At 40.4% G+C, this 14,435-nt stretch overlaps 1 protein-coding gene across 1 annotated transcript; it reads left to right on the top strand.

Annotated features, from left to right (window-relative positions):
- Nucleotides 1-989: 989 nt before the first annotated feature.
- Nucleotides 990-10,556, top strand: PCNX4 (pecanex 4; the record flags this gene model as incomplete). The annotated part of the gene is made up of 10 exons (XM_079537612.1): nt 990-1,678; nt 2,553-2,732; nt 2,824-3,338; nt 4,113-4,213; nt 4,364-4,486; nt 4,734-5,097; nt 7,636-7,739; nt 8,176-9,212; nt 9,707-9,893; nt 10,305-10,556. 10 exons carry the CDS (start codon nt 990-992, stop codon nt 10,554-10,556), a joined length of 3,552 nt encoding a protein of 1,183 aa, XP_079393738.1.
- Nucleotides 10,557-14,435: the final 3,879 nt, after the last annotated feature.

The raw sequence follows: 14,435 nt of genomic DNA, 5'->3' as shown, positions 1-14,435 counted from the left end.
CATCATTATTTCTCAGTGTTTGTGACTGGCTCTTACATGGTGATCCACTGTAAAGGTTTAGAGGTGTTTTAAAATTCTTACTCTAAGAGTGGTGAGGTGCTGGAACAGCTGCCCAGAGAGGCTGTGGATGCCCCGTCCCTACAGCTGTTCAAGGCCAGGTTGGATGGGGCCCTGGGCAGCCTGGGCTGGTATTAAATGTGGAGGTTGGTGGCCCTGCCCGTGGCAGGGGAGTTGGAGATTCGTGATGCTTGAGGTCCCTTCCAGCCCTGGCCTTTCTGTGATTCTGTTTTCTCCTCCTTTCAGCTTTCCCCACTGCCACGAGGAAGATGTGAGTTGTGCAGGATCAGTGCATGGAAAACTATCAGTGTTTATTTCCTTTATATGTTTTAGGAGGCAGAAAGCTATGTTGGAAAGACACTAAAGATGCTGGTGTTATAGAAATAATAGGCTTTACTAATTTTTTACAGTTTATTTCATAGTGCTTTGATTTTTGTTGGGACTTCAGGTGTGACTGTATGCCTGATTATGCGCCCGAATCAGTGACTCTTCAGTTTGTCCATGGAGATCTGTAACAGGATTAATTGGAGTTCCATAGCAAGACGTGTTTGGAATTAGCCCAGGTGAAAAAGAAATCCTTTTTAGGCAGACACTGTGGTGTGGAGATGAGTGGTTTTCTCATTTCCCAGTAACAGGTTAGATCATCTGCTGCCTAAAGCTTTGGATCATTAGCGTATTCTTTAATTTAAAAAATGGTCTTATTGACATTCTTGGCGTTTGCTTACTAGTTGTATTCTAGTAGCAAAATCTCTGGACGTGTTAGGGCAGTTTCTGGTACTACTGTTAAAATTCAGTTAGAATTAGCTACATGAAAATAGGAGAAAAGAACTCCCTGTCTCGGTTTTGAGTAAGATTCAGTAATGTTTGCTCCTTCTTCTTTCTGCTCTCTTACAGGAACAATGATACTCATCCAGCATTCCTGAGTAATAAGAATGGGTCCAGATGTACCGCTGCTCAATGATTACAAGCAGGAGTTCTTCTTGAAGCGCTTTCCGCAGACTGTGCTGGGAGGTCCCCGCTTTAAGCTGGGCTATTGTGCCCCTCCTTACGTATATGTGAATCAGATCATTCTTTTCTTGATGCCATGGGTTTTGGGAGGAGTAGGAACGCTTCTGTACCAATTAGACATTATGAAAGACTATTATACTGCAGCACTTTCAGGAGGACTGATGTTTGTCACTGCGCTTATTCTTCAGATGGCAAATCTATATGCAAAACAGAAAACAGTGACAGTAGAAAGAATGCAAATCCAGAATGCTCTAACAGATGAAGATGAGTTTGAATTTTCCAGCTGCGTAGGTTCAGAGACAATAAAATTTATTATTCCTGGCAAGAAATACATAATCAACACTGTATTCCATTCGCTTCTGGCAGGGGTATTGTGCGGGCTGGGAACTTGGTACTTGCTGCCAAACAGAATAACCTTGCTGTATAACAACATTGGAGGAACTGTTATGATCTTTGTGTTTGGATGGGTGACTGTATGTATAGCAGAGTATTCGTTAATCGTAAATACAGCTACTGAGACTGCTACTTTCCAAGCGCTGGATACTTACGAAATCACCGCTCTGATGAGGCCTTTCTATATTTTTGTCTTTATTGCAGTGGATCTTGCACACAGGTAAACCTAATGCAGCATTTTCCTAATTAAAGCTCTAGTTATTTTGTGTGTATTTTTATGAGAAAGGTGAAATTATTCTTCTGAGGGAAATTAATCAACTGTAGGTTGTCCAAAAGAAGGCAGAGAAGTTTTATGTCAAATACTGATGCTCTACATTGTGTATAAAAGGTTGTTCTTAAATTGCTGTATTTTGTCACGTAAATTGGGAAGACCCTGAGCAGCTTGTAAGTTAGAAACAGTTAAAACTGTCTTTTGCAATGTTAATTTGCTTTTAGATGTACTTTACACAGGCTTTCTCCTTGTCAAGCAGTAGTGATATCACTTAGTCAGAAAATGTGTTCATGTGACAGAGGTACTTCAAATGCATTATTAAAAAAAGCGTGTTTGCTTTTGATTTGATTAGTTTTGCACTTGAAGATGTAATTTACCCTAGTTGCTTTTTCAGTTACAATGTGATAATTACACAAACGTTCTTGGACCCCAAATAGTTCCCTATAAATTCATGAACAGAAAATTCAGACGTTCTTTAAATTCCTGAAAACATTCCTTTGAGGCAGGCGCATTTGTTTACTAGGAAGCAGAGGGAAATCCAGTACCTTAGCAGTCCACCTGTGAGTCAGTGTGCTTGCTGATGAACTATATGTGGCTTAGAATTTATGCTGACTTCTAATACTGATCTTTGTGTTTTTACAGAAGGGTTTAAATGCTTTTATGTACAAAATTACTACAATTTTGAAAGATAGAGGCTGAGGTCTTGTAGATTGAATAGGTCGTGTTTATGCTTCTGGATGGACTGTACTAGTTGAGCAAAAAGCCTTCCCACACATCAGCTGTATTTTCCTTCACAAAAGTCAAATGCGTTTCTTCTTTCCAGGTTTGCTGTCAACGCACCCATTCTAGAGCAGGCAAACCAGATTTTGCACGTCGTATTTCTTTGTCTGCCGTTCTTGTGGGCAATGGGAATTCTGCCCCCGCTTGACGCACTTTTTCTGTGGGGAATGGAACAACTGTTGGAGTTTGGACTAGGAGGTTCACCTATGTCAAGTAACACAAAGTAAATTTTGTTTATATAATGATAAAATACAGCAATATTGTTTATAACCTTTTTCTTTTCAAGCAAATCTTTTTTATTTTCTCCTTCACAGGTTGTTAGTAATGTTTCTCATTTCTGCTGGAACAGCAATAGCATCGTATTTCATTCCCAGCACTCTCGGTGCGATCCTCTTCATGACTGGATTTGGGTTCATACTGAGCCTTAACCTAAGCGAGATTGGCTTTGCCTTCAAACGCACCATGAGCAGCCGTTTAGCCTCCAGCAAATCTAAAGATATGCATAGTGGTCTTAGGATACAGCTTGGGTGGAGGGAGTTGATTTTTTATTTGACTGTACTGACACTTGCTCTCACAGAAGCTAGCCTGCTGCATCAGTTTGCAGGCTTTTCATCGTTTTCCAAGGCCAGTCCCCAGGCTGTAGTGAGTTACGTTCTGCTGGTATTACTTGTAACTGTGTGGATTCTTAGAGAGATTCAGAGAGTGTACTTGTTTGGAACCTTCCGAAACCCCTTTTATCCCAAGGATATCAGGACTGTGACTGTATTCATGGAGAAGCAAAGAAGGCTAATGAAAGTTGGTGTTGTCAGGAGGATTTTACTAACACTAGGTAGGAATGCACACTATCTGTTGTTTGTTAGATGATGATTGTAGGAAGATTGAAACAACACTAGAATTACTTTATGTGCAAGACTGTGAATGAACTAAGAAAAACCGAGTAGCTGGAATTATTTGTTGTTCTTTGCTGTTCTTTCTGCATTGAGAAAATACGGGCTCCGAATATTTGAAAGTGATTACCAGTTCATTTTCTTTAAAGGGATAAACTTTAAAGTTTGAGAATATTAAAACTCCAGCTCGAGAAGTAAGGCCTGCTAAAGGATTTTAGTTAAAACATCAGTATGCACTTTAAAAAAAAAAACAAAACAACAACAAAAAAACTTTTCTTGATTTTTTTTAAAAAAGGTCTTTGGAATCTGAAGTGATTTGAGAGTCTTCAGGTTTACTGAATTTGCTAGCAAACAGAACACTCTCCTTTCTGGTGGGGTTAGGGACAAATTTGTTTACTTTGAGGGAACCAAAATTTGACCTCAGTTCATTCAATTTCATAAGAAGTTCCAGTTTGGGGAAGTGGACTGACCTAGAAATATTCCCTTCTCAGGGAAACAAAGAAAGTAATAATGAGTGAAAAGCAAGCACTGACATAAATGTTTGCATTACCATTAGTTCTTTGATGTCTTAGAAATGTAATACAAAGAGGAGCTTGTCACAATGAAAGAAGGAATTCTCTTTTCACACTAAGACTTTACTCTGCAATAATACTGCTTACCACTGTAAACTTCTTGTTTCTGAAAGGAAATCAATTATTCTTTTGTTTCCATTTCAGTGTCTCCGTTTGCTATGATAGCATTCCTGTCACTAGACCGGTCGCTGCAAAACCTTCATTCTGTCTCTGTTTCCATTGGATTCACAAGAATATTTAGGATGGTAATTTGAAGTTTAATTATGTTAGCCTAAGAAATTCTCTTTAGCGTTATTCAAGTATTAAGATGACTTGGCAGAAATATTCCAGGTCAAGAAAGCTGAGAAAAATTAAGCACGTTTTTAAAATGTACTTTTAACATACCTTTATTTTAGGTATGGCAGAATACAGAAAATGCCCTACTGGACATTGTGATTGTGTCAGTAGTGCAAATGTTGGTGTTCAATCCAGACCTGTGGTGGAACAAGAGCCTTGATACAGGAATCAGACTATTGCTGGTAATTGTCATAATGTATATTTTTGCATTTAGTTGTAATCTAAACTATTTCCTTGCCCTCCCCTATTAGACATGTACAGAGTTCAGGATCTAGCAGAGACTAAAAAGCTGTGTACTAAGACATGCACTCTGAAGAAGTCAATGATAATCGCTCTTCACTTTCTTAAAATTATTCTAGATAAGGCAGTTTTAGCAGTGCTGTGATAGAAAATACAGATAAACATACTCATGTTATATGTATCTTGCAGGTTGGTATCCTACGGGATCGACTGCTTCAGTTTGCCTCAAAGCTGCAATTTGCCATAGCCATTCTTTTGACATCATGGACAGAGAAAAAACAGCGTCGTAAATCTGCTGCCACCTTAATCACGTTGAACGTGGTTTTCTTCCCAATCCTGCTGATCTTCATTGCCATCTCTGCGCTCCTTTCTTCTCCACTGCTGCCTCTCTTCACGCTACCAGTATTTCTGATTGGCTTTCCTAGGCCGATCCGAAGCTGGCCAGGACCAGTGGGTGCTACAGCGTGTGTTTGTTCTGACACGGTGTACTACCAGCAGATGGTTCCAAGCCTGGCTCTTGCTCTGCAGTCTGCATTAGCAGCTGGAAGCTTAGGTAGGTATGGCAGCTCCACCACGATGGAATGTAATTAATGCTTTGAGGAATGTGATCTTGCTGCAACATGGCAGAATCAGCATCTGGTTGGTAATACTTTTCAAGTGCTTAGATTAAATCTGATAACCAGATTTTTCATTTGAAGAAAAACCGATTACTTCCCATCTTTCTCATGCCACTCTACTTCTTAGGTTCTCTCAAGGAAATATTTCTCTTTGTTGCCTTTAAAATAAGCAAATAAGCAGAAACAAAGGGGCAGTGAAGCAGTGTCAGTCTTGATCTTACTGTACTGAACAAAAAAAGATGGCATGAATTCATCCCACCTATATAGAGACAGTGAATTGAGGAGTTCTCTTGACAGTGGAGAGAAGGAGGTGTCAGACTGCTCTTTGTGTTTGTATATGTGCATGCCTTTCTCTTCATCCATCCCAGTATTTGGGGACTAGAAGGTAATTCTACTAATTTGATTATGTTATAAGGTAGAATGAATATGGATGGAATGTCCATTAAGGTATATGGTGTCACCTAACTAGCATTAGCAGTTGAGACCAGAAACAGTTGATGAGACTTAATGTCATACCTTGTAGGGTTGCCACAACGCTTCTCATCTTAAAGCCTGAAATGAACGTGATGCTGGGTGTTTCACAGGTTTATATAAATAAAAGGGAAGAAATGCTGCTGTTTTTCCCAGCTGGAGACAGAATAACTTGAAATTGCAAGCTCGTTTTCTAGATGAGCAGTCTCTGTATAGCATAAATAATCAAAAGCTCGTTACCCTGTGACAAAGGACAAACATTTTCAGAAGCCTGTGGCTTATGGTTTACAACTAGAAAAGTTGGACTGATATTTAAAGAGGGTGGAAGTTAATCACTCTATCTAGTGAAGACTGAATACAACTGCTTTACTAGGAAATATTTGCTGCAGTTTTCATACAGTTAGAGAGATATTTAAAAAAAAAAAAAAGCTATTTTCCTCTAAAGAAGCAAGACATTTAACTGTCCAGTCCATCAGCCTCTGTGTGTGTACTGTATGTTTCTCTATGGCCATTGTGGTTTTGGTGGCATGTATACTTCAGCTTAAATAATTTAAACACTAGTCTTGATGGAAAAAGTGTCTTCTCTTTAATGGGAAAATCTGTGAATGAATGTCCTCAAGCAAGAAAAAATGTTGTGTTCTCAGATGAGTTAAAATATGAAAATGTTCCACTTTGTGTGTCTCCATTTTAATTTAAAGCCATACTTTTTTATGTAAAGAAGTTTTAGTAGCTTTAACAGCTAGTAAGAAAAATGTTGCAGTCTTTGCAAAATGTTAGCAAGAAAATGCACTTCATTAGTTCACTGGGATAGAAAAGGTTACTTAAATTTTAACTGCAGCTTAATGCTTGGTTTCACTGATTCCATCTTACAACTGTCTAAAACTGAAATTCTCCATGGAAGTGAGTGATCACTTGGATGTGAGTGAGAGCAGAAGCAAGTCATAAACTGCTGCAAAGGTACCTCATCAGGCTTTCAAACTGCACCAATGTGTGAGGAGTTGGCAGTGGTTGTAACTCAAATACACGATAACCACCAGTTGGAAGGAAGTTTGGCGTTGCCTCTTACTGAAATAGGTTAAAAGAGAGAAATAGAACATGTGTGTTTGGGAATAAGCTGTGTAATTCTTACAGCTGTCACCACATTGTGGGATTTTTGAGCATTAATGACTTTGATCTGTGATCTGATGTTGTTCAGAACTTAATTTTCAAATTTCAATTCGTTTTTCCTGACTATTTTTGGTGATGTCAAACTTACAACAGCTGATTTTTTTTCTTGCTCTTGTTAAACCTCATGCAGTTGGTGATTGCCCAGCCTTCCACTTTGTGTAGATCCCTCTGCAACCCCTCTCAACCCTCAAGAGAATCAACAGCCACTCCCAACCTAGCAGAATGATTTAAGCTCTGTATTTTGTATCCTGAGTAATACTTCTTTAATCACTATAATACAGACAAATTAATTCAGGAACTGGTAGTATAGGTACAGACTTCCATTGAGTGAGAATTTTCGTGTTCCCTTAGCTTTGTACTCCAGTAAGCAGGGCCACTGAGATACCCATATGCTAGATGATGATTCTTCACTGTATTCCACAGTCTCAAGAATTTTATATCTCCATGATATATCTCCATTTATATCTCCATTGATGGAACCTGTGCACTTGGAAATGCAGCTAAAGGTGATCTTCAATCACAGAAGACTATGAAGGCAGTTGAGGGTGGAGTTACTTAATCCTGGGTCAGTGTGAATACTGCGCTCATGCAGTTCTGTAAGGATTTCACAATTTTCTACAGCTTTTTCGAAGATAGCAGGAAAACTACAAGGTCAGGCTTTGCAGCTAGTTCCTTTAAGGTCCTGGGGTACTAATTAGCCAGGTATAATTAATTGTTATGTTCATGTTTTGGGTTTGCAATTGAGTTTCTTAGCTGGCATGTGGAAAAGGCTTTCACTGATAGAATGCTACAGTAACACAGCAGTTGGTTTGGCTTTTTTCTTTTTTCTTGTTTAGGTCTCTCTCTACCTGGATCACATTATTTGTGCCGTTTTCAGGATAGACTAATGTGGATATTGGTGCTGGAAAAAGGCTTCACTTACTGTGGTGTTAATATTAAGGTAACTGCATGCTTTACTTAACTTGAGATTTACTTTTGAATGTTTTAGAACCATGTAGAGATTTTGCTGCATTGCTGTTGAACACATAACTGATTTACCTGCTGCTACAGTCAGTTTTTTAAGATGAGTGTTCCATCTGCATTAACTAGTCTTGCAGCTGATATGCCAAGCAGCTGTAAAATTATTTATTTTCTGTCTTGTCATGTTTTTATTAGCTGGTAGACATTTGCATGAGGCAAATGCTTGGCTTCTTCTAAAGTCACTTATCTGTGCCTAACAGTGTAGTGATTGTCTAGTTAGATTTATAGGCAGCTCCTCTCTGAAAATACTCTGATAATGGAGCACATCTTCATTTGTTGGGAAAAATGTTGTTGTATAAAACAGAGGATAAGGACTGGTAAAAACTAAAACTAAATTGTTTGCATTTCTGCTGTAGGGACTGGAGCTGCAGGAAACATCTTGTCATGCTGCTGAAGCTCACAGGGTGGATGAGATTTTTGAAATGGCCTTTGAACATCAAGAGCACGCAAAGATTCTCTCTCTCAATCACCATTTTGGACACATTTTGACTCCTTGTACCGTTCTACCTGTGAGACTGTATTCTGATGCCAGAAATGTGTTATCTGGAATAATTGACTCCCATGAGAATTTAAAGCATCTAAAAGATGATTTCATTAAAGTGCTTGTATGGATGCTTGTCCAGTATTGTTATAAAAAATCAAAAGCATGGGAAACCCTGGGCAGTGCAGACAGGAACAAGAAAGGACCGTTTGCAGGAAAGCAGCACAGTGGTGCAGTAGGAGCACCCAGGGCCCTGAGGGACGAAGAGAGCGTTAGCGTTGATACAGTTGAGGACTGGACTGATGATAGTGATGTTTTTGATCTCGAACCCAGGGGCAGAATGAGAGACAGAAAAGAACCTCGGCACTTGGGAATGACACCAAAAGTGCATCTGTCTATTCCAGGATCTGTAGAAACACAGAGCCAAGATGTCCTGCAGGAAATGTTGCCAGAAGATAAATTACACAGGGCTGTTGTGCTTGGGCTTCCTGCTGTAGACAAAGGAAAACAGCAGGAAGTTTTACCTCGGGTTGAGTTTAGCTGCTCTTACTCAGAGCTATTGAGCATCCCTGAAGAATGGAGAACAGCCCCGGTGCCTCCTTCCAAAGTCCATGAAATGAGGCAGAAGTTTCCAGAAGAATGGTACCACTTCATTTTGAGTCAGCTGGACTTTTTTCACCTGAAAGACAAGCCTTCCAATTTACTTGATGACCTTATGAAAGATAAAGCTTTACAAGACTTATACGTCCATGGTGTATTGTCGTGTTGTTTTGGTCTGTTTGGACTGGATAACACGGTGCCTGCCCCGAGCCATGTGTTCAGAGCCTACACTGGTGGTATTCCTTGGTCTGTAGGCTTGGACTGGCTAACTGGCAAACCAGAGCTGTTCCAGCTTGCATTAAAAGCATTCAGGTAAATGCAAAATGCTCTCTCAGATTTGAAAAATGACATAGGGAATACTGAACTTTGAAAGTCTGCAAAGATTAGTTCACTTTAAAACCATCTCATTTAAAGGTATTTGTAGCTTCTTTCTACGTAAATACTGCCTGTGTGCCAAGGCCACAAAGCCTGTAGTATGGAGTTTCCTTCTTTATTCATTCCCTGCATGCAGCTGCCTCCAACTCTTGAAATTTGACCCATTTGCACTGTCCACATCACCTGGGAGAATTGCGATGGAGTGAAATGTTTGGCACTTCCTTTTAGCAGACAGGGTAACAGTGTTTGAGGTGAATGAAAGATGTTTCAGCTAATGTGCTTTACGTCTGGGTGAGCTAAAAGCATATGCTCACTAGCTGCTAGTTACTCAGCTGTCAAGAAGTAACTGACAAAGTTAGTACTGCCTAAGAGGCTTTCTTCCTCCCCTCCTTTGCAGCAGTACTTACTGTATGTCTTTCTGTACCTTTCAGATACACTTTTAAACTCATGGTTGACAAAGCAAGCCTGGGTCCAGTTGAGAACTTCAAAGAGCTCGTTAACTATCTAGAAGAATATGAAAACGACTGGTACATCGGGCTGGTGTCAGATCTTGAGTGGCAGCAAGCAGTTCTCCAAGAAAAGCCATACCTTTTTTCTTTGGGGCATGATCGAAATATGGTAAGAATCATAGCAAGCGGTGTCAAAGCTTGGTTTTCTTTTCCACTGTTTTGTGGTTTGTCTGGTGTTTCGTTTGTACGTGTTTTGTGTGTGTTTTTTGGTTTTTCTTGTTTTGTTTTGTTCCAAAAGATTTAGGCTGTGCCACCAAATTGCGCTAGACAGGAGCTGACTTCACCATTGCTGAAAATAGCAAGGCATTGTTCTTCAGATGCTGTCATGTTTGCTGGTTATGTTCCAGAATGGAAGAGTTGAATCAGGAAGACTAGCTGATGCACTTTGCCATTTTAGAGGGCCAGTGCTCATAGCATGAGATGTCCCAGTGCTTCAGAGCCTCATTCAGTGCTTTGTAACTGAGGTGCTTGTGTGACTCCTTGGAGAAAATAATGAACGTTTTGATGTTTGTTTTTGAAGGGAATTTACACTGGGCGAGTCCTCACTCTCCAGGAACTGTTAGTACAAGTGGGAAAGCTTAATGATGAAGCTGTCCGAGGTCAGTGGGCAAATCTGTCCTGGGAGCTGCTGTATGCCACGAACGATGATGAAGAACGCTACAGCATTCAGGCACACCCAGTTCTTCTGAGAAACCTCACTGTGCAAGCTGCAGACCCACCTCTTGGCTACCCTGTTTATTCTTCTGAGCTTCTGCATCTGTCTTTGTTCTAGACTGTCTGTAGCACTTCTTTGTTGTTATTTTCTATTTTCCATTTGCCTGTTGGGAAAATGCTCATGTTACATTTATACGCTAGAAGTAAGACTGAGAATCGCGCTGGGTGGCAGTGCCAAACCAGTGTATGTGATTTGCACAGAAGTGGTGCTAGCCAGAACCTTCAGCAGGCAGGAAGTTCTGTTTTCTTGCTGCTGGAACATTTGAGACACCATTGCCAGTGTGGCTGACAAGCCAGGAGATGCTGAAATTCTCTTCTCCAGGTTAGAGAAGAGCAGCATGATTCTGATCATTAACTGTGGTGCGTTCTGATCTTTTTCTTTCTAATAGTTGGACAGGTGACTTGCACTGACAGGTTACAGCTCCCTGTAGAACCGTCAACCACAGAGTTGGTAACCAAAGTGTATATATGACTATTTATATGATTTTATTTTTTTTTTTAATTCTGGCCATTTTATATTGGACTGAGTTCAGTTTTAGTACTTGTGATAATATATGATTTTGGGTGATCTTCCTTAGTTGTAGTAAGTTATCAGCTGTGCTTTTGTGAAGTCGTAAGGGAGGATTTTTACCAAAGTACATGTTGTGGGGGGCAAAGACGTTCATATAAAACAGTTTGCATTCTGACACGTTAATAACCCGTATGGCCTGCTGATGAAAGTGGGCGAGTGTGGTCAGGGGACAGATGGAATTTAAGTCCAAATGCATTAATTTTATTTCCTTCTTCCAGTAAAACTGTTGTGTGCATCCTATGTCCCCATCACTAAGCAGTCTTCCACAAATGCAGTGAGTGCTGGATAACTGAGGGTGGAGCCCAGCTGTCTTTGGCAGATCTGTTATTATGTTTTTGTTCTGGTTTGTTTTTTTTACCTTAGCAGAGCTTACAACAATTGGCAATTGTTTTATATTATTTGAGGTCTCCTTTGAAACAGGCCTGGGTCATCTCTCCAGTTTATCCTGGTCGTTACCACCAGTCATTAGCACATAAATGTATTTTCTCTGTAGATCTGTAGTTATAGTGTAGTTATTGCTGGTGTAGGTTGAGCAGGATTAAATACTTGACTTTCTTCAAGCTGTAGAATCAATTTAAAGCACATCTGCTCTGTAACTGGTATGGTGTTGGTTTAGAGAACCCTGTCCTGCATAACCTGGAGCATGTGTATTATTTCTGCTCCTCACCTTTAAGATGTTTTCCTCTTGGATAAAATTTGTCACGGGATTGTGTGCAATGTATGTGGTTATTAACTGTGTGTTTTCACCAGTGAAGTATGCAAACCTTGCAATGGAATTCAGAAGTGGTACCAGAACACCCATCAAACACCAACGCGTAACTCTTCCACAGTACAGTATGAAATTCACATAGAGTATTCAGCTTTTAGACAGTGGTTGTTTGGTGTGCCACAGGAGCATGAACAGCAGAGTGCTGATATTGACAAAAACCCTTGCTTGCCCTGTACCTGGAAACAGAGAGTTGTGGACACAGATCTGCTGGGGGCTTTTACACAGCACCTGCTTCAGCTCCCAGTCAAGGAGGACTATCCTGACAAATGTTTTATCCAACTTAAAACATTTCATACCAGTTGGAAAGGTTGGGATTGTTGTTTGTTCGTTTCTTTTTTTCTTGTCCAATTTAAACCTCCCTGCCTCAGTGTACACCTCCTACTGACTTACCTTCACAGACAGTTTAATTCTTTTGTTTTCTACTTTGTCTTCTGTAAACCGAATAAACTAGTTGAGAAAAGACTGAAGAGAGCTGCGATCATTTTCTCTTGTTTCCCTGGTTCTGTCCATCTGGTACCCAGCCTTCTTGAAAAGCATTGCTGGTAACTGGTGTTACTGGCCCCGGTGTTCCAGCAGAGATCTCGATTGGTACCAGATGGAGGAATAGAATTAGCTATGTGCAGAATTCCTGTTTATGGACAGACTCCAGCACCCTGAAACATCCTGTCCCCAGCTACTGCAGGCAGCATGTCCTGCAGCCCCTCATGCATGGGTACACTGAGCCAATTCATACATTCCACTATGTTGTGTGGCAGCATGACTGATTCCTGGTAATGATTTTCTGTAGCCCTCTTCAGAATCTAATTTTTGGCAGAACCGCTGGTTAAAGTCTCTTGGTCTGCACTGCAGATTGATGTGGCTCAGTGCCTCTGTTACGTGTGTTGTTTTCTGTGTGCTACTCGAACAGTTCTGTTTGGTTTGGAGCATTTCTTTGAGTTCTGAGGAATTTACAGCACCTTCAAGCCAGGTTTGTCTGCAGCTCTTGTAAGCACATATCCCACTACTCATCTGTCTGAGGGAATGATTTGGGATGCAGTATCTGGTTGCTGTGTGACCCCTGAGAACTGTTCTACCTTTTTAACCAGGTATGCATCAGCTGTGTTGTAAATTCTTATTAACACCTGCTTGCATTACAGATCGCAATATTCATCACACAAAGGTAAGCATAAAACACTGTGGCCTTGAAAAAGAATACTGAACAAGATCAGCTTTAATCTAACAAAAGTTCAGTGCTCATTAGAGGATTTTTACCCCTTCTGATCTAAGCAGGATTTTTTTAGCTCTCATACAAAAACATTAAGTCCCAGAGACAGCCTGTCTCATTTTGTTATTATGAGGCAACAGGAATCAGCTTAATGGAGTGAAATGAACCTTCTGTTCTTCCAGAGCTGCGTGAGACTCGCTTGTCATTTGATCAGTCATTTTTGTTCTAGACGGTAGATTCCTTCTGTATTAAAAGCCATGTGAAAAATGTCACTTTTGACTCTGCTACACTTAGAAAGTTTCAATAATTTATGAATGGGTTACTCTTTTATTATTGCTCAATAATATATATGAAGTAGGATTTTTATTTTTATTTTACCTGGAGAGTGTGGCTTCAGGTACATCCAAACATTACTGAGGACTTCAGCAGCAAAATGGTCACCAAGCTTGTAAACACAAAGAAATTACAGAGGTATTTCTAGTAAACAATTGAACTGAATGTTAATTTGACTGTAGAAGTTTTAAAACTGCAGTCCTCGGTTCTCCACTGCTGATGTTGGGATTTGCTTCTGCTTTGTATGAGGGTGCCTGCTCCTGGCAGGGCTGGGAGCTTTGTCTCGTGCTTGAGTCACCCACACTGCAATGCCTGCCCTAATCCAGCTCTGACACAAGTGCTGTTGTCTTGGCTGTAAGCAAGCTGATGTAACAAGTTCTTTGTTAATGCCGTGCCTGTGCTTGTAGCTACATGTTGTTCTGCTATAGGAACTCTTCCCCTTCTCTGATACTCTAGCGCATGTACCAGGCTTAGTGCAAAGCTGAGTGCCTGCTGTGACAGAGGTTACAGTCGTATCATCACTTTCTTCCTTCCCCATTGCCTAAGTTTCACACTTCACCTCACCAACCAGAAACTTGAGGTCTGTGGGCTCTGCAGTTGTCCTTGGAGTCCTGAAGACAAAGTACTTCTAAATACTGATGAAATCTCCTTTTCCCAAAGGAACAATTCTCAAACACTGACTATGCTTCCTTTAACCACAAGCTTCTACCTGTGTTTTTCTTCTGCTAATGGCCCATTAAGAGTAAAAGTGAAGGAAATGGAATCCTGTGGGTATATAATTCATAGCTTGCTCACACAGTATTTGCTAGTGTCATAGCAGCAGAAAACAAAGCAATGCTTGACCTCTGTCTCAGTTGCTGTAAGTTTTTAAACATGTTTTAAACCAGGTGTATTTAAAAACTGAACTTTATTTAGCCAAGTGCGTATACAGCTTGATAGATCTGTCAAGTCATACGGTGAGAAAGGTACAAGTGATAAAAAAGTTCTCATTTGCAGTCATGCAGCATGGGAAAGTTTCTCAGCCTCAGCACGAGTACAGCAGGATTCTGTACATTTCTCC

The sequence above is a fragment of the Tetrao urogallus genome, assembly GCF_951394365.1.
Source record: "Tetrao urogallus genome assembly, chromosome: 6".
Classification (NCBI taxonomy): domain Eukaryota; kingdom Metazoa; phylum Chordata; class Aves; order Galliformes; family Phasianidae; genus Tetrao; species Tetrao urogallus.
Note: the sequence above shows the minus strand (reverse complement) of the source record. Positions and strands in the feature narration are given on the sequence as shown.